This window comes from Rattus norvegicus, chromosome 6 (genome assembly GCF_021556685.1).
Source record: "Rattus norvegicus strain SHRSP/BbbUtx chromosome 6, alternate assembly SHRSP_T2T, whole genome shotgun sequence".
Lineage (NCBI taxonomy): Eukaryota > Metazoa > Chordata > Mammalia > Rodentia > Muridae > Rattus > Rattus norvegicus.
Genome location: NC_141539.1, coordinates 98,660,412 through 98,681,511, shown reverse-complemented (window position 1 = coordinate 98,681,511; position 21,100 = coordinate 98,660,412). Strand labels below are relative to the sequence as shown.

Here is a 21,100-nt window from a genome sequence, read left to right as displayed (position 1 = left end):
CTTTAGACATTTAAATTTTTAATAGCCCTCTTTAGAATACCTAAAAATCGAGAATGAAGAACAAAATAACCTCCCCCAAAATACCATTCCCTAGCTTCAAATTTGAAAGCAAGAACAGAGCATGTATTCAGAGTTACAGCATGATTTCGATGTCATGCAAGCAACCCAGATTCTGGCTTTTTTCCATTTCATTTTTCTTCTTGCTTTCTTAGCAAAGACAACTCCAAAAACATGCGAAATTAGACTGGGCAGCCTACGAAACCCACGTCCAACACACATTTATTATGCAGACTCAATAGTCAACTGGGACTGGGGAGTTGGCTCTGTTGATAAAGCGCTTATAGGTCATGATGAAGCCCTGAGTTCAGATCCCAAGCTCCAACCTAAAAAGCCAGGTGTGGTGGTTCGCACAAGCAATCCTCAGGGGAGGACAGAAACAGGGACGCTGGTGTTCTCTATGCAGGTAGAGTCTTACTGAATTGGTGAGGTCTAGGCTTGGTTATAGTCTAACTCGAAAAAGAAAGCAATAAAGGAAGCCACTCGACACCGACCTCTAAACTCTTCAGGCACAAGTGCACACCGCACGCACGCTACCATTCGGCCAACCAATTCATGGTTAATCCTATCCATAAACCACAGATGTTATATCATTTTAATGATAAATAGATGCTCATTTTACCTTAAACAGCCAGCCACAATGCCGCAATCACATTGAAATAATGTTGGCAATTCCATATAATCACCACCTCTAAGAATGATCCATACATTACACCTAGTTAAAATGTCTCTTTTCTATGATCTTGGCTCTTTCTTTCTTTCTTCCCGTAAAATGCCCTCACTATGCCGATGGCATTACCTGGTGGCATTTGAGATATTCTCCTGTCCTCTGATACCCATGGTTGGATCTGGAAGCCTGGATAGACTCAAGAGAAACCTCCCTCCTCGCTGGCACAGACTTCCGTCAAGTGGCATGCCTAGTGAGATTCTCATGCTATGGGCCATCACCTCAGCCTGAGGAACCCTGAGTCCAGACAAATCCATATTCTCTCCAAATCTTATAACATTACTCTGTATTTTCCAATAGCATTACAAAGCAGCGAGATCTTCTTGACCTGTTCTTAAGTAAGGGGGTATCATACTTTATTTCTGTTGGTTCCCTTCCAAATCAAGCGATTATGTATTTAATTTGATACCTTTCTGTCCCTTCATCATTTTTTCCTCATTTCTAAGGGAAACCTAGTCCAACATAGTGATAACCGAAGGCAGCCACAATGCCAGTGTCCAAGTCTATTAAGATCCAGGTCTGCTTCACCACTGTCACAAATCCCAACTGGATGAGACCAGGGGCCCCAGAAATACTTGGCCAAAGAGGTGCAGACTGACATACAACAGTCTTTTCAAAATAACCATGGGCCAGCCATGTCCCTGCTCAGCACTCAGGGATTCTGCTCCTGACCTAAGGGGTAATGCCTTTCTCAATAGTGAACTGTTTCTCTCCCAGGCCTGGGCTAGTGACTTCCACAAAGCAATGGTTTCTAGAGGCTTTCTGAATCTGTCTTAATGAAGAAATCACTCTTACCCCCAATGCAAACACTGCTTTATAAAGTCTTTTCTGCTGCATTCTTTGTTCAATCTTCATTATCAGACATTCTCATGTCAACCTAGAGTATGGTATGTGCTCTTAGGGGAGCCACAGAGCCTACAGTCAGCACCCCAATATTGTTATCTCAGCAATGAGTGTGCTAGTAAGGCAGTGCTCATTAAGCAGATCCTCAAGGGAGTGTGAGTTGATCTGACACACTATAAGGGTTTGTTGGTAGTAGCTGTAGTCGGTAGTAGTTGGTTGTGGCTCCACAGAGCAACAACACTGGTCAGGCCTGGCTCTCTACCACTTCTCACTGGTCCCTCCGGCCATGTTTCTGAGTTCTACCTGGCACTTAGAGCTTGGTCCCAGAAGGAACATTTGGCCAGAGTCCAGACTTCCATTTCAGGGTCAACTTGGACATCTCTTCCCAAACTTCTCACAAATACTACAAATTCCCCCTGCCCAAGCCTAAAGTCATTATCTATTGTCCATGCAGTGCTTCAGTCCTAGCCTCCGAGCAACTCCTGAGAGTCCTCCTTCACCTCTGGTACTGAGTGGATAGCCGAGTCCTATCGATTTGGCTCCCATGTATCTGTCAATGCTACCATTCTTCTCTGGTCATTCAGATTCCGACTCTCCTCAGACCCAACTATTTTCCCTCTTAGTCTCCTAATGGCCCTCTACACTCTGAGCTCTTACGATCTAACACTATCCTCCCAAGCCTTAAAACCAACTGATACCAAGTCAGCTCACGCTTCTCTCTGCTTAAATTCCTCCCCAGGGGCTAGGAAGATGACTTCATTGGCAACGTGCTTGATGCAGAAGCACAAGGAGCTGCCTGCCATCCCCATCTCAAAAGCCTGATGCAGGGGTGCATGCTGGGAATCCCTGAGCTGGAGAGAAAGGTAGAAGGATCCTTGGGCTTGCTGGCCAGCCAGTCTAGCTGAATTAGTGAGCTCCAGCTTTAGTAAGAGACTGTCTCACAAAATTAAGGTGGAGAGTGTTTGGAAAAGACATCCTACATCAACCCCTGGCCTCCCCATGCGCACACACACACACACACACACACACACACACACACACACACGTGTATGCACACAAGCAGAATCTTCCCTTCTCCCTCCCTCATCATCAACTCCAATTCTAGAAGCAGTGTGTACTCTGCAATGTACTAACTTGGCACCCTTCAGAGACTAAAAGACGGTGCTGTTTAACAACAGCTAGGGATAGGACTGTCCAGTCCTGTCTCCTTTTACAGCCTCCATCAGCATGCCTCCAGCTTCAGCACCTGCACACTATGGGGGTCCAGCTACCCCTGTGATAATGAGGGGGCTGCTGGGAGCAAGCCCAAGCCACAGACATTCTCTAAGAGGCAAGTCCAGGCTCCTGCCACAGCTGTGGCTGGTGCTCTGTCTGGGAAAGGAGCAGAAGAGAGAGGAGAAGAGGATTAGAGGAAGAGAGGGAGGGCTGGTAAGGGGGAGAGAAGGAGGACAGGAATTCCATCCTCTGCATTGACAAGACAACTACATCTATACTAAGGCTCTATGTGAGCTGAAGCTGAGTCCCAGTCTAGAATCCAAACTGAAAAGACAATGCTCACATAGAGACACCACAGGTCTGAGGTCCCTAAAATAAGTCCCATACATAGATGCCTCTGCTCCCAACATCCCAACATTAAAGTCTATTTCTTGTGTGCAAAGTAGATTATATAGCATCTTTTAAAATACACACACACACACATACACACACACACACACACACACACACACACACACACACACACACACACCTACCTAGGATACAGTGCTAAGACCGCAAGCGCTGTTGGCACAGTGCCGTTAGTCCATGAACTCACTGTGTTCCTCAGCAGCAGCTCGCTGGATTCTCACTGGAGTTGGGAAGAAGGACTGGCTTACAGGGAGATATAGTTGTCAAAGGTGACCTCCGCCTGTCACGCAGGGCCAGCTCCAAACAGAATACAGTTGCTATAACCTAACAGGACTCACCGCAAATAATCTGTCATTTCTTCCTTCTTATCACTAAAACTGAGAAATAAATAGAAGGACAAGATCCACAGCAGCACATCTTAGAAAGGAAGATACATCTTAGAAACTCCTAGTCCAAGAGAGCTGGCCCACCCACCAAATCTGCAGCACGGTCAGAACTGCCACAGCAGGCATGACCATACGTCTCCGGTCCCTACAGCAGTCCAGGGAGGTGAGAGCCTCACTCACTCCTCTTCTGGCCTCTTTTCCAAACTGATGGATTTCCCTGAACCACAGCTGGAACATGTAATACCACATTAATATTCTTCCACTGAGAAAAAGGTAAATTCATCTGTCCCCAGATCCTCCATGTCCAAGATAACAAGCAAAAGAAAATGGCTGAGAGAGAGCAGAAAACCTTCCAACTCTCACCCGGGCAGTTTTTGTATGTCTGAGGAGACCAGATTTTCTGCTAAGTTCAGTACTTCACAAAAGACACCACTGACTGGACAGAGACAGCAGAGTACAAACCTTCACACTGAAACCATCCCCTACATGAGTAAGGCTAGTTGGCAGAGGGGAAGGGAGAACACTATTTCTCAAAGGAACTGTAACCAATTTGCAAGACATCTATGCTGAATATGCAAACATACGGAAAAGCCCATACTGAACTAATCTCCACACTGAATAATTAAACTATCTGGACAGTATTTTTAAAGTATCTAGTTGAAAATAGAAGAACCAAAGATCAATCAAAACCAGGCACAAACGAGAGGGAAACAGACATCGGAGAGAAGGGAACTGCAGAGGGCAGGAGCCGTGTTTGTAAGCATTTCTTCAGATTATTCTCCTGATCTACAAAGGAAGCCGTAGTTGTACCTATTTCAGGAACGGAATGGTGAAGTTCAGCACCACAGATGACCAGACACTGAGGAAATCGTAGAAAGGACGGGACTACGAAGAGAATGTCAACCCATGCACCTTCCTTAACTGTACATGCACAAGGGACACCCAAGATGTCCTGAAAATGTGGGAGCTAAAACGCTACAAAGTTAAAAGGACTTAAACATCAGCAGATTGCCTGTGCTTGTTGTGTACCAGTTGTGCCCCAGGACTATGGCGTTTGTCCTGAACAAAGTGGGACAGTCCCATTCTTGAAAGGTCCCATGGCCTTGGGGAAATCAGAAGTATGTAAGTACTTGCTAGAAGAATAAAGAGGACCACAAGAAGACTCGTTCATATAGGATTCTCTCAGGAAGCAATAGCACTTGCCAGAATGTAATAGCCATTCCTACCATTTTCTTTTTAAAGAGCTGAGAGATAAGCCAGAGCTAGAAAAGGCTTTATTTGATAAAGTTAAATATCTGCAGCTAAAGAGGCTGGCCCTTACAGATTTGCATCCTAGGAAAAGAAAACTCTGATAATGATGGTGCATGCCTATAACTCCAGCTATTCCACAGGCTGAGGCAGGAGGATGGCAAGGTCTTCCTCCTTAGAAAGGGTAGGTATGAGACAAGGATGCAATGAGGATGGCATTTAAAAGGGCAGAGGTGTATGAGATTGTCTTTATTCACAGATGACATGGTTACTATACGAGCACACGTGAACACATCTATTGGAAATAGTGGTGAATTTAATAAATAGCCATAGCATATAAAAGCCAATGTATAAAAAAAATTTCCAATTCCAGCATCACAAACCTTAAAGTGCCTAGCAACAAAAAAATCCGCAGCACAAGCGAGCTCTGCATTGGAAATTATGTAAAACCAACCATACCAATTATTCTGCTGAGCCACATTCAAAGCCACTGTATGGAGGGACGTGCCATGTGGAAGACCCGAGTAAGCTGCCAGTTCTGCGCAAACTGATCTAGACAGCCATCCCAAATTTATTGCCAAACCCAAGAGGATCTTGTGTGGAAATAAGAAGTCAATGCTAAAACTGAAACCAAAATTCAAAGTAAGGAGACTAGCTACCATAACCTCAAATACAAAGGAAGCCCCAGCAAAGGTAGTGTGCCCACACGCCTTAAGCTTACGTCTTACTGCAAACGGACAGTGAGCACAGCAATGTGGCCTTAGCCAAACAAGCCCAGACACCAAGGTCCAGACGAGATAGCAGAAATGGGTCAACTCAAGGATCAACTGATTCTCAACAAAAGTTCTGTGCTGGGTCAATGAGAAAGGGGAGCTTTTGCCACAAATGCTCCTACAATGTCAACATTAGTGTCTGTGAACTTATTCTGAATTCCCGTTATATCACAGACATTAAGGGACACACTGGCTTCAAGGTAAAACTGCAACATTCCAAAAAAAAAAAAAATCCCTGTGACCTTCGGTGACAGACCTCCTAAGGAAGACTCAGAATGCACAGATTATAGAAGATGATGCTGACACATTGAGCTTTATCTAAATAAAATCTTCTAAGTGTTTTTTTAAAGGCTAAATTAAAAGCTCAGCAGGAAGATGATGAGTGCAAAGGTTTACCTGGGCACTCAGTAAAATCCCAGCTCAAAAAGAGAAGATGAGGGAGGGCTGAGCATGGGCTGGGTGTAGAACGCTCCCAGAGTGCACACAAGACCCCAACGTCATTTCCGTTCCCAGTAGGAAGAAGAGGGGGCAAGCGCAGAGGGACTGAGACAGACACTTGCTGTTTGTATTTTCACAAAGGCCCTCCATTCATAAGGCATAAGGGGCTGCCATAAGCTGTATTAAAAGGCATTTCCATCTAACCCGGCGTTTGGGGCTGTCGCCATGGCAAAGGGCTCTGTCCAGTAAGCACAGGCACTGGACTTAATCCTCAGCATCAAAGAAAGCATAAAAATATGTATTTGCCAACTCTAATTTCTTTAAGTATCTGCCCTGTTCTCTGAAGATTGTGAATTATTTACACACGAAACATGTAAAGGATGTTTACAGAAGCACCGTCCATAGTAGATGACATCAAACTTCTGGAGTGGGCTGTCATACTTCACGGGAATGAGACCGTATTACACTTACTGACTTGGGCAACAGGAGTGACCAAAAGGAAGCGCAGGGAACCTTCTGAAGAACTGAAAGGTTCTGCAGCTTGGATTGCAGAGCTGAGGTAGGAGGTCATTTGCTGAAATTCAAACCATTCACATCTGATCCTTCGTTTCACTATCTATGTTTTGAAATGGCTTTTGGCTTGTGGGGGACAGTCTGGTATGGCTGAAAACTGCACACTAAAGCATAGAGTTGGCTAAAAAGATAAGAATAAAGTGGAGACTGGGAAAAGAGAACACAGATCCGTCCGCAAATTTCTTTTAGAGGGACAAGATTCTAGAGCGGCACACAATAGGAGTTACTCAAAAGAAATGGGAGGATCCAGGAGTTCAGCTAGGATGACGATGGGCAAGCACAGAGCCTCAGTGGGCATGATAGCAAAACTAACCGATCCACAATGGACGTTGACCTGAAGATCTGAACCAGTGGCCTGCCTGCCGGGCCACAGGGCTCACGCAGCTCAAGTTACACCCATGGTTTTAAAGCATCTTTCAGGAAAGGCTCCTGTTAAAATTTCCATCTATGGACATTTCTCTCTCTCTCTCTCTCTCTCTCTCTCTCTCTCTCTCTCTATCTCTCTCTCTCTCTCTCACACACACACACACACACACACACACGCACACACACACGCACCCCAGAAACCACTCAAAACTCGCTCTTACCTTCAGTGAAGCTCCCTGTTAGGGTTATTACCACGAACACTTTCCCCTCAGGCTCCAGATCCACCTAGAAAGGGAGAGAGAAAAATAGCACATTATATTTTAATATCGAATTACTTTTTGTGGCTCTTAAATAATTCTTTACAAGGCGGCCTAAATGCATAAATCACAGTGACACAAACTGAATCCAAACCTTGCATTGCACAGTAGGGACAAAGGAGAAGTGAAATCTTGAGGATCAAGCTCAGAAACTTCGTGCTCAGAGCTCCCTTCCTCCTGAACTGACTTCTCTTCCTCCCTCACCTCACTTGATGCGCAAAAGCAGGCACATATTTGCTTGCTTTAGAGCCACCGTATCTTATGCACATCTCTTGCAGGAGCCTTGTGTAACTAAGCCACATGGAAAGTGACTGAGCTGGAGGAACAATGTCAACGCATACCAAGAGGCCCACTCAGCTTCAAAGGTCCAGTTTCATGGAGTAAATTGTATGAAGAGTCTATGTCTTTTCTACCCGTCCAGTCCACGACAAGGATTAGTTACTCTTGACTGCTCAACAGCCATTGAAGCTATCTATCAGCTGAGAGATCAGGACATGGACTCTAAAGACCCTCACACAGCAGGGTACCCAGAATGGGACTGCAGCATTCCCATAGACAGTCTAACCTCTTCCCACAGGATGCTGAACTCTCTGTCCACCCACATTACAAAATCCTGCAGCATGAGATGCTTGTAGATTTAAATGCATGCATTTATAAATGTCCTCAAATAGATTCTTCAGATTCAGCTCATGGCTGCACTCCTGACTGACCTTTCACCTACAGTAAGTCCAGCTATGTATAGGCACGATGACCTATGGGGACAGGATAGCAATTTAAATAAGCTGCAAATTGCATGCTACATCAGAGGACCCCTGCACTGGAGGACCCGCCTGACTCTACTGAAGGTGGCATTGGAATGGCCTGTCCTCCACCCCCCAGAGCCTCCCTGTTCTCTGAGAGTTTGGGGGAACAACATGAGGCATTTTTGGCCTGGTTTCCATCATGGAACTTATCAGTGTTACCCATTGCTTTTATTGTACCTACAAGTAAACAAAGACCCCCTCAAAGTGGATTGGTCTTTCTCTAATTTACTACCATATATATTCGATTGTCATATCATGCTCCAATCAGATACCTTTCACAATACTGCGGGCTTTGTACTCTCTGAGGGCCTTGCCTCTTTACTGTGGCAGCCAGTTCTGAAACTCTGCCTTTCTCTGCACAGAATCTGTGTCCAGGAAGATTACCACCGTGTACATCACTTTCATGCTCAATTCAACTCAACCCATGCTCAACTCAACTCAATCCATGCTCAACTCAACCCTTGCTCAACTCAACCCTTGCTCAACTCAACCCATGCTCAACTCAACCTGCTGGCCCTGTGACAAACGTTAACTTACAATGTCATGTTAACTACCTTGACACCACTTGTGAACCTCTATTGAGTGGTTCTGAAAATAGTCTCTCTGGAGAGATGACTAAACAGAATGTCAGTGTCTAATTGTCTCCTCTCTCTGCCTTGACTTGTTTCAAGTCAAAAAGATGTTATTTTTAAAAGCCACTCCCTCGCCTTCAGCAAAGAGGCCTGACAAAGAACACATATACACACTCAACCACATGGCACAAACTGCTGCTAGTGCTGCTATAGCCGCTGACAGCCTGTAGACAGACAGACTGCCAGGCCACCTCTGCTATCCTACACCCACAACCAGCAAGTGAACTTCGCCAACAATGCCTGGAGGGCCCACAAAGCATCTCAATGTGCTAAGAGCTCTCTGACAATGCTAGGAGACCACACCACCTAGAATCAGGTGCTCGCACACATAGAATAGGCTTGCCTCCTCATTTTTCTCCTGCATTATCGTCACCATGAGAGGTCAGATTCAAGCCCCATCCTCAGGCTTTGTCAATGTGAAGCAAATGTGCTAAGACAGGGGACCGAAGTGTGAGGTTTCAAACCATAAGTCAGAACTTAATCACAGGGATGGGAAAACAAGAAAGAATAATGTAAACTGCAAGGATTTTTAAATAGAATCAAAGAGATCAGAAAATATAAACACGAGTGTTAAAGAAAAGCATTGTTTTGTAAAACCTTTGTGTACACATGTTCCTTTGTGCATGGCATATGGACACACATGCGTCCAAGTAGATATGTAGGTCAGAGACCATACAGGGAGCCTTCCTGCTCTCCACCTTATTTTTTGAGACACGAAGCGCATACCTGGCCAATGCACTCTAAGAATCCATCTGTCTGCCCACTACAGATGCACACTGACTTTTATGTGGTGCTGAGAATCCAAACTCAGGGCCTCATATTTGTGAGCCAGATACTTTACTGATTAAGCTATCTCCCCAAGCCCCGATTTCATGAAGTTTTTGTTTGCATTTTGATATGCATGTAAGAGTAGACTGGATTTTAATGTAAAGGTGCATTCTTTTTAAATTAATTTTCGACCACAGTTTCCTCTCCCTCCTAGCCTCCCAGTCCTCCTCTCCCCATTCTCCTGTATACTCCTCTTCCCTCTCTTTTCAGAAAAGGGTAGACCTCTCATGGGTATTAGCCTTGTCAAATCAAGTTGCAGTAAAAGTCGGAGCATTACTTCCTACTGAGGCTAGAAGGGGCAGCCCAGTAGGGAAAGGATCCCAAAGGCAGGCAACAGATTCAGAGACAGTGCCTGCTCCTGCTGTGAGGAATCCCGTGTAACAACGACCAGGCTGCACAATTGTTCTGTATGTGCAGAGGATGTAGGGCAGCCCCATGCAGGCTCTCTGGTTGGTGGTTCAGTCTCTGTGGGAACCTATGAGCCTAGGTTAGTTGCTTCTGTGGGTTTTCTTATGGTATCCTTGACCCCTCTATCTTCTATAATCCTTCTCCCATTTCTGCAAGATAAAGATGCCTTCTTTACTGTGTTATAGAGAAATGAGAGATCATAGAGCTGGGAAGACAGATGGCCTATTGTCACTTAATTCCTGGTGTTTGCTTTGATATCCCCATTGCTAGCTGACTGCCTACATCAACAACAGGCCTGCTTTATTATAGTACTCCACAGGAAGCTCTTTCTCTCAGAGCAGAAATATAAGGAGATCAATAATTTCCACTCACTGACTCCTTTTCTGTCCACCACAGTTTTAATAGAAACTGTCTCTCTAGATCATGATACAGACTGCAACACCTAGAGCAGCTTTTGATCTTTGGTCCAAATGGTTCAGCTAGGACCCCACCCAAATTACAGGGTGGATTGCATGTGTGGATTAATTAATCAAAGCACAAGTCCCTACAGACTGTGATGTTTAGCAATATCAATTCAACGGAACTGAGAGTCAATAAAGAGAACAAGCCTATGGGCACATCTGTGAGGAACGATACCTAGACTAGGTTAACTGAGGCAGGAAGAGCTGCCATAAATGTGGACAACACCTTTCAATTGGCTAATGTTCTTGACCAAAGAAAGGGGAGAAAGCAAGCTGAGAACGAATGTTTAACACTTTCTGCCTCATGACTGCAGATACACTGGAACATGCTGCCTCAAGTTGTGGATGCCATGCCTTCCCCGGCATGATGGACTGTACCAAACTGTGAAACAAAATAACCCCTTCCTTCTAAGGTGCTTCTGTCAAGTAAACGACACAGCAATATGTAACAAATGCACCTGCCCCGAACTGACACTGTCCCTGTATCTTGGCAATCAGCACAATGGAACTCTCTCGGTCACTGCTAGTTCAAGTTTGAGCTTAACTTCATGCCAGGATGTCAACTTGAAGTGTCTGGCACCCCTGATGTCACACAAAACTAAAGGATGAGGCGAAGACGAGGAAGTGGAGAGACAGAAAAGACCAAGATTTTATGGTATCATTTCAACCTGTAGCCCCTGTCATGCTCTAGCCTCGAGTGTTCAACTATTCAATCTCATAAACTCCTCTTGCATGATTCAGCCACATTGAATAGGATTTTCTATCACTCATATACAACACTCTGACTCATATAATAATAAAGAGAGAATAAATCAAAAATTTAACTTATGCATCCCTTGTGTATGCGATCTCCTAAAAGCTGATGCTATGCTTCCCCCATCACTGAAATAGCTCTTGTAGACTCATCTCATCCTTCTGTCAAGTCCCATGGCTGGTCCACTTTTATCCCAAAGGCAAGTGTGCTCATCGCAGCCGATTTCTTTGTAGCATTTAACCTTTATTGGCAGTTTCCTTCCCCACCGCCCCTCAGACCACTGCTGCTGGACATCCCTCTTTCATGGTCTCTCCACTCTCTCCTAGAACACACTCGCTCGTGCTCTCTGTTGCTCTTTGTCTCTGTCCATCTGTCATCTACATCTACCTGTCCATCTACAATCTATCTATCTGTCTGTCTGTCTGTCTATCTATCTATCTATCTATCTATCTATCTATCTATCTATCTATCATCTACCTACTTACTTACCTATCTTGCTATTCTTCAATCCTCTTTTCATTCCATTGGAAGATCCAGACCCACGATTTCCTGAGATGTTAAACTTCGGGGATAACGCACCTCTAATAAGAGGTCGGCTGAAGATGAGAGGCAGTACCAGATTTAGTTCCTGTGTTACAACACAGACCTTTCCCCCAAACCTGTGGATGCCTTTCTGGAAACATTTGCATTTCAGTGTCCACTTTCATCCATTCCTTACCCAGTCATTTATCCAGCAGCCCACAGGAAAAACCAACATCCTTCACCAGGAAGTCTACCTTCTGGAGCTCCCCTATAGCTTTTTCCCTCCCATCTCTCATTCTCTGATCTACTGATGAATAATATTTTATGATAGGCCATCAACAGCAGGAATAAAGTTCTCTGTTGAGGGTTAATTCTGATCTATTGTTATATCAACGAATCACTGGGAGTCATTTTATGGCCATGTCCATCTAGCAGGATAATAATGGTAGGTTCTCTCTTAAAGTCCATGATCCATCTAGCCATCGATTATTGGCTTCATTGATAATGGCAAATATGAGTTCCATTTCTTGAAGAGGGCCCTAAATCCAATTTTAAAAAAGACTGATTGTTCCCATAACATTCACGTATTTTTGTATCAATGTGGTCCTATCTTGCTGTGCAGGTCATTACTGAAATTCTTCTAAGAGTTTTATGATTTTATCATTTACATTTAGGTCTGGTCCATTGTAAATTAGTATTTGCACAACTTCAGATGAAAGAGTCCAACGCTACATATTCAGGTCCCACAGTACTATTTGTTGAAAAGAATGAACTAGAATTTTTAAAGGATGGTTGAAATTGTGTGTGTTTGGTATAGTGAGCTAGCCAAGACTGAAAGCTGGAAAAAGACATAATATTCGTGGTTGTGTGCTATACCAAAGAATCTAGGCCATAATCAAGGAATGGGATGTAAACATTAAAGGATTAGAAGTGTGAAAGGCATGTAGTCCTTTTAATTTTTTTTTAAAAGACATCCTCAGACAATAGTAAAAATGGCTAAAAGTCCGTTGACAGAGGCCAGACATGAGCTGTCAGTAGTAGAGTGCATCATGAAAGCAAGAAACTCATCACAAAAGACCACACATCTGTAATGATTCCATTCATACAGAACATTCAGACTAAGAAAACGTGTAACAACAGAAAGCTCCCTCTTCTCCACACTCTCACTAGATTTTTTTTTTATCGTAACTATTCTTACTATAGAGAGGTGGTGTTCGACTGTGGCTATAATAATCCCTTCCTGTGAGTGAGACTCTTGGGTAGGGGTCATGCAGCTGAAGGAGCCCCGCTCTGTACCTCCACAGGGATCCGAGGAATTACTAAGAAGGAAGTCTATGAGGTCTCACGTCCCCTGTAGCACCACTTTGCATTCTGGCCATTCACACAGCTTTCTTTGGAAAAAAAAACCCATACAGGTCGTGGGCCCTTTTTAGATTCAGATAAATTCTTTGGGTTTCTTATAAATTCTAGAACAAACCCCTTGTTGGATGAACAGTTTATACAACTCATCTCCTAGTCTGGGGACCCTCTTCGCTCTGCTGTTCTCTTGGCAATTCAGTGGCTTTTCAGTTTGGTGTAAGCCTGCTTGTTAATTTCCACTTTTTGGGGCTGTGATTTTGAGTCATCTATAAAACCTTTGCCCAGACAACAGTCCTGAAGCATCCCCCCTTCTGTGTTCCTCTAGCCCTCTGGGGACTTAAGTCTCAGACCCATGTCGTCGGCGTCTTCACTTTGGAATATAATAGTAGCATCTGTTCAGGTTTGGTCTGTTACAATGCACTGTGATGCTAAATACTGGCCCCCAAGGTCTGGTTGCTTCTAGGAATAAGGAAATCCTCACTTACACCAAGTGATGCTACATAACCTTGTTCCTTAATTTAAAATTGTTGGTTGAATAAAATTGTTGGCCTACAGAGTACAACTGGGCAGAAGAGAGGTAGGTAGGCCGGGCTTCAGTTCCTGGACTTGGGGTCTGAGGCAGGACCGTGAGGAGGAGAGGGAAAGCAGAGAGAGGAAGACAACATGGAATAGGGATCATGAGAACTGGCCCTGAGGGCTGGCCAGCTGAGTAAGAGTGGCCCAGGTAGAACACGGCAAGTCATAGCTTGGGGTTACTGACAGGGAAGTGACAAAATAGCAGAGAGGGTTGATATCTGCCCAGGTCTAGTGCTTTAAGGCGTATTATAAACATAAAGATCTGTGGCTTTTATATGGGAACTAAATGATGTAAGGTGGGGTAGAAACCCCCATTATTACCGCAACAAGCATCAATATACGTCAGCTTACTTGAGTTGCAATATAAGTTGCTTACTTGAGGGAGGTAACATGTCTTCATCCTTTCCCTAACCAACAGACCCCTCCAAAGAGTCTTTGTTCTGATCCTTCTTTTATCTTGTACCGATCACAAAGTGTCCATCTGTGTGCTTTCTACCCTCTGACCTCTGACCTCTTTATTTTCTGTACCTACTGTATAGCACTTTTAGTCACTGAAGGTTGACTTAGTACCTAGTGTGCAACAGCTCTTGGGTACAGTGCCTTGCAGCTGAAGGAGTCCCATTATGTATCTCCATAGTAATCTGAAGAATCAAGAAGAGGGAAGCCCATGAGGTTGTAGCCACAGAAATGCATGTTGTTCAAATACCTCACCTCTCCACCCAAACTTATCCTCTGAATCTGTTTGGCAGCAATGCCAGAAGAGACTTCTTGGGCTCGAGAGCTAGATATATCTCCCCTAGTCTGTGTCTCCAGGCAAGCCATTTAACATCTCTGTGCCAGAGACAGAGAGAGAAGCATTAAGTACACAGACCCCCAGACCCTACCAACACTCTGCAGACTGAACTAGCTGGGGAGATGGGGGGTCTGGTGCTTTTTGAAACTCTGACACAGTCAGACCTTGAACCACCACTATGAGTTAAGTGATCTCTCAGACCTCGGATGAGAGTTCCTCGGTGTAGCCCTGGCTGTCCTGGAACTCACTTTGTAGACAAGGCTGGCCTTACACTCAGAGATCCACCTGCCTCTGCCTCCTCGGTGCTGGGATTAAAAGTGTGCACTACCACACCCAGATCTCTGAGAACTTTAATGGCTCTGATTCTATGCTCAGTTTCCAGCAAAGCACAGAATCATCCCCTCTTGTAGCTTCTGAGACTAAATATCCTGAAGCCACTACAGCCTGAGAATCTGTCTTCCTCGGCAGCAGTAGAGCATCCTGTTTCCAGTCACCCAGATGAGAGCAGCATTCCCAACACACCCAAGAAAGTATAGAATGTGTACACCTGCTCTCCAAGGACACTTTCCAAAGTGCCACTCTCATCCCCCACCCCATCCCCCACCTTCCCAGGACCTTCAGAATAAACACCTTCCTCTACAAGCTGTCAAGAATCACACTCTCCTTGGATAGCCTCCCACTAACCTTCCCAAACTCCTTGCAAATTCCATCCTGTGAACCTACTCTTCAAGTCCCTTCCATCCAGTCCACAGCCACACCTTTCCTGTGTGAGACTTGGGAACCTCCTAATCATCCATCCATTCACACCTTCCCAGCAAGCCTCCCAGCACGGGGCCTTTACCGAATGCTCAGAATTTCCCAGAGTAGGACTGTAAGTGAGATGGCCCACCAGGCACACCTGTGGAGGAGGGAACAGCCCAAAGGCAGGGGAAAGACCAGCTGTCGGGTTCCCACAGAGACCCTGACATCCACTCTAATCCCACTGATCCTAAAATCCGATCTCAACTGCTATCTTAACACCCATTCATACTCTTGAATAATACTGAGTCTTCATACATCGGTATCTCAGCACTTGCAATCAGTCATCAGGTTCATCCAGGGAGCTCCTGACACTTATGTAGCATTTAATATTTAAAATCTGGGCCTGGGACCTCTCCTCCACCTTGATTGCTGTCTAAATCGTGTTTATTAGTAAGCTAGTCAAAGATAAGCTTAAATTGTTTGTATTACACTCTCTGTTCTGTTCTCCCAGAAGCTCAGCAAAATTCCTTGTACCAAGTATCTACTCAACAAATATTGATTAATTGGGTGTAATGAGATCAAAAGGAAGGCCACTTGACCTCACCTATAAAATAGGATAATAATCTTTATTGCAGGACAAAACTCAGAGCTTTGTTTTTAAAAAAAATAAATAAAGTAACAGGGCCAGCGAGATGGCCTAGCAGGTAAAGGCTCATGACCAAACCTAACCATAGGAATCGGATCCCGGGATCCACATGGTGGAAGGAAAGCACTAACTTTTGCAAGCTATCTTCTCACCTCTACGTGTGCGCCATCACACGCGCATGCACACGCGCGCACAGGCGCACACATACACACGCACACACACACACGCACATACACACACTAATAACAATAACAGTGTGTCACACATTAGGGTATCCGTCCCACCGCTTTGTAAGTACACTCAGCAGCATGCCGGCCAACATCTGTGTCACAATGATGTCACTTTGCAGACCGCTGGCTCCACCTCCCCGAGGTGTTTTCTCAGAGCCCTTCGCCCAGCACTAATGTTCCATGATTCTAAGCAGGCTTTAATAAAAGCCTGTGCACACGACTCAGGGGAAATACTCATTTAATTTACTGATAATAACCTATAATCATTTCCTTTCACAAAAGGCATTAGAATTGATCACAGGCAGGAAACCGACATCTCCGCGATATTCATCTCGGCCTGAAGTAAGCAGAGGAATGCAGCATGTTAAAAGGCAAGCGGCTTTGAATTGAGCAGAAGGTGTAGGATGCCTGTAGGCTGCACAGGAAACATCTATGAGAAAAAGGCCCATGCACCTTAAATTACAGGTTACCCTTTTCTGTTGCTTTCCAGGGTCTTGCACTTAAAGACAGAGGAACCTGAGAACCTGATAAAGTGTGTGTGTGTGTGTGTGTGTGTGTGTGTGTGTGTGTGTGTGTATCATCATTCTTCGAAGATGAAGCTATCAAGCTTATGATAACTGTGCAGGTCTACAGAATTCTATCAGTGACCCATAAGGAGATGGGCACCTGCATTCTGTAATAAAACAGGACAACTTCCTCTTGACCTCCGCCAATGAGCCCCTACTAAATTCCTGCCCATCATTATCTCTCACCTTTACTATCTGCAGGCTAAGCACCACCATGCCCATTAAACAGATGGAAAGATGGAGTCACAGTGAGGTTTCTTAATGAGGTCATACAACCGTGGAAGGCCCAGTCAAGATTGCAGTTCTGGGAAGATCCCATTTCTGTTTTACCAGCCTCTCTCCATGTTCCTCTAGCACGGTGCCCACAGGTCTACATGCCTGCTCAACCCAACGCCAGCCTGCACATGAGGTCACCATGTCACCGGCTCCCTGAAAGTCCTAGCAAGATTTATGTCATCATCACCTGAAGGTGCTTGTCACCCTCTTCCCACTCGGGTCTTGCGTCCTCAATGCCAAGAACAGTGCGAGTGTGGTCAACCTGACAGCCCTGTTCTGTGGCTCCGGACGGGAGCAGGAGCTTGGAAGAAGGAAAAGCCCTGCTGGGATTCCTGAGACGTGGTTAGTCCAGGTACCGTGTGTTTTCTTCCATTTTAAACCGGTCAGAGTTTTTATAGCCGTTGTTTTCTAGTAGCTTTTCAGCCATGGGCCTCTGTGTGCTTTCAGCTCATAAAACTGAGTCTGAGCACCACAGAGAAAACAGGCGTGCGTAGGCTCATAGTGTTTGCCTTGTCTGCCCCCTTTTCCCTCTGAAACTTTCTGCTGGAGGGATGCGTCCTGGACTTGCCACGTGTGGAGCTGACACGAGATCCCCAGTAACGGTACCTGGACAGTCATTGATTAGGACGAAGCACCAGAGACTGGGCCAAGTTATAAGAACGGCCTCTCTACTCCTAAAACCAGAAAGAGTGTCAGGGTGATGTTCTGCTCCAGTTAGCCACCCCAAGAGCTCACTGCAGAGCAGATGCTGAGGTGGGAGAGGGGAACCCCACTTGCTTGATGCACTCTCCAAACTGCAGATCCCTACAAAGAGCACTTCTGCAGGAGCCCATCGCTTCTCCTGCCTGCTGGGTGGAGCCTTCCCAAATGGGATGAGAGGGAAGGGTGTCTCTGTGACCCTGGTAGAAGAGGGACTGTACACATGCTTCCTTCTCCTATGCTAGTAACTCACAGTGTACCCCTCTTTTATTAACCACCTTTATGAGGTCAGGATTGGACCTCTTTTTTGTTTTGCTTTATGGGACTTGCTACAGGAAAGAAGAACTATTAGACTAGGAAGAATCTAGTTAAGATGCATTTGCAGAACAGAAGTATCTTCATCACAATGAAATAAGTATTCCTCTGTGCCCTGGCCCACTCTGACAGTTTAACCTGAGGTATTTTAAATTGATATGAATAATCCCAGAATAATCCCAGAATCTCTATACTGTTGAGTCCCATTATCCACTTGTAATGGAGGAAGAAGGTGAAGGCCCCCAGCAAAGTCAAGCGAGTTCTAAGTACGAACCGTGCAGAGAAAACTCTTAAGCATTTCAAGGTGCTTTACACACCTGTCTAGTTAATGGCTCACTCCTGTGTTATCTTTGGAAGACTTCATCCGAGGCACATTACGAATGGCATCAAACCCAAGCATCTCTCGCAATGGCTATTTTATGACACCTTTACTCCCTTTGATCTTCTAGAGGACGAGATGAAAACCCGACAACAGATGGGACCACGCCTAGCGATTCTGCCAGCTGTGAGTAAGGTGGCCGGGTAAGAGCGGGCAGGAACGGTGCAGTGGTCGGGGTGACTCATGGTTAAATGTGGGCTGTTCAGGTGAGGTCAGAAATAGGGCTGAGGACCAATATGGCCTGCTGGCATGCTAGAGACTGTCCCTGACTCTGGGGTGACAGGACGTACTGGGAGGCTTTAATCGACAAAGTCACAGCATCATCCTTACGTGTCCGACCCTCAGACACAGATGCGGTGTGGAAAGTAGGCAGAAAATGGTAGTGATGGGGACGTATTAAAGAGCTTTTCCAGGGGCTGACCTGAAGGAAGTCTGCATCCGAATGGAAGTTTGGGAAGAAAGACTATCCAGGAGGGAGAAGCAGACAGATGTACCAGGTAAAAGTGATGGCATGTCCAGGATCAAGGATCAAGTCTAGACCTGAATTGACTGAGCCACTGACTGAGCCGGTAGCCCCAGGGGAATGAACAGGGCTAGAAGAAAGAGTTTAACCGCCTCTGTTGACTGAGTATCCACTGGGCTATCCTAAGCCACTCTGGAAGCTTGGGTGACAGGGAGGGGATGACAGCACACAGATCACAACTGAGCAAGTGGCATCTGCGTGACAAGCGCTACTCAGAACAGCACTGGGCCACCAGAATGCTCTCCCTGAGAAGTTGCACCTAAACTGAGACCCAAAGACTGCATTATGAGTGGAAGGTGAGACTGCTCTGAGCCAGCAGCCTGTGGTGAGAAGACAGCACCAACATGAGCGAGTGCAGCAGAGTAGGAGAGCATTCACAGAGAAGAAACAGAAACAGCGGGACAAATGCATCCAGGTAACGTCATCTCAGGATGAAGGGCAAGGAGAAACCAGGGGTTCAGCACCAGATAAAATGACGGAGACCACTGGGCAGAGCAGCAGGTTATCTACTAAACTAGGGAATAGCATGTTATAGTCTAGAAATACGGATGATTTTTGGAATAGTCCAATTAATGAAAACCATCCGATGAGAACAAAGAAAGAAAAAGGCCAAAGGGATGTCGCCTTAGGTTGAGTGACCCAGACAAAAAGTCAGTAAACAGTAGCCCAGAGCCAATGTCAACGTGCTGCCAATTATTTTTGTAAAGTTTTATTGAAACACAGTCATGCCTTTGTTGGTCTCAGATTATCTAGAAAGAGCCCTCATGATAGTCAGGTACCCCACAAGGACAATTCTCCAGGGACAGACTGCAGCTATGACAGTGGCCCTGTCAGATAATATTGAAGCTAAGAGTTCCTATCAGTCAGTTCTATCTTACGGATGGTGAGGTCTCTGCATGTGGAATTATGGGTCTGTGGCGGCGCTGAGGTAAGCAACCCCACTGTGCTGTCAGGATTATGAGAGTGTCGCACTTGCAATTACGTCCTATATATAAGCTCGATAACAGACGATGAGTACTGGACTGTGGATCTCTACAGCACGCTTGTCGTTATTTGGAAATACAGTCCTACTTACCAAAACAACCTCGCTGTAAGACAGCATGCCATGTTGCCAATGCTACACGGCTCGCCTGTTCTCAGGTCTCCTGACGGCATCAGGACAGGCTCAGCGATGAGCCTCACCACCTAGCTCTGTGTAACTGCCTTTTATGACCTTCTACCACAAAAATGCACAACACATATTTCTCAGGACGTATCCCATCATCCGGTACCACATGACCATAGTTATGACAAAGATGGTTGGGTCCACAAAGCCAGAAACACTTGCCTTCTGTCTTTTAAAGAAAACAAACAAAAAAATTTAAAGAAAGAAACAAACAAACAAACAACACACAACCCTTTGGGAACTCCGTTCCAATTAATCACAGGGGAGCTCTGAGAGAAAGAGCAGGTTTCAGGAGGAAGGAAATGAGTCTAAGTTTAGACACAGAACTCCTGAAATAGAAACAACTGGTAAGTTAGAAATAAAGGCGAAATGTGGAGTAAAGATAAGGCTGGGTGACTATTTGGGAAATGGTAATTGCTTACATGCATAAAACCCCTCAGGAGGGGTGACAGGAAAGGAAGGGAAAACAGACCTGGAGAGGAGGAAGAGAGAACCGGAGGAGAAGCCACTTAAAAGGTGGGAAAGTCTGTACTGGGCAACCTTGGAGAAAGTTCAATAGAGGGAGCCAGCCACCTAGTGTCACAGCGAAGAAAGAGGATGACTTTGAAGGGACTTAGACGTGGGTAGTGGAGGCAAAAGGTAGACTTCATTCATCATACCTACCTCAGCTCCTGCAGGGCTTGGGGGAGAGGTTTCTCTATGCAGCAAGGAATATTAAACTGTGCAGTTTAATGATGTCAGAAGATAAATTTAGAAGTGTTGGGTTAAAGGTTTCTGACACCAGGTTAAGAGCTGAAAAGTCAGTTTTAAAAAAAAATTAGCAAGAATATGTAAGCAATAGTTTAGAGGGTGAGCCTAGGGCAGGGGGCGGGGAGGAGGGCACAGATGGGACTGTAGGAGACCAGAGTGTGCTGAAAGGAAAGCCAAGAGAGAACTGGATGGCAGAGGGCAGGAGGCTTGAAAGGGCTCCAGCATCTGAAGGGTTAAAAGGTTTACCTGGAGGATTCTAGAAGGGGAGCTAGTTTGGGGTGACTCTGGTTTTTCAAATATTCTGTCTGTATTAGGAGGAT

At 45.3% G+C, this 21,100-nt stretch overlaps 1 protein-coding gene across 4 annotated transcripts in view; it reads right to left on the bottom strand.

Annotated features, from left to right (window-relative positions):
• The window catches only part of Prkch (protein kinase C, eta), a 198,970-nt gene that overhangs the window by 129,268 nt on the left and 48,602 nt on the right, over window positions 1-21,100 (bottom strand). For 2 of the 4 annotated variants that reach the window (XM_087554886.1, XM_087554888.1), the window contains exons 2-3: window positions 11,730-11,836; window positions 7,259-7,322 (exon numbers count right to left, since the gene is read on the bottom strand). Coding sequence is in view for 1 of the 4 variants with exons in the window: in NM_031085.2 (NP_112347.1) it covers window positions 7,259-7,322 (64 nt within the window). In the remaining 3 variants the exon portion in view is untranslated. 4 annotated transcript variants of the gene reach the window in all.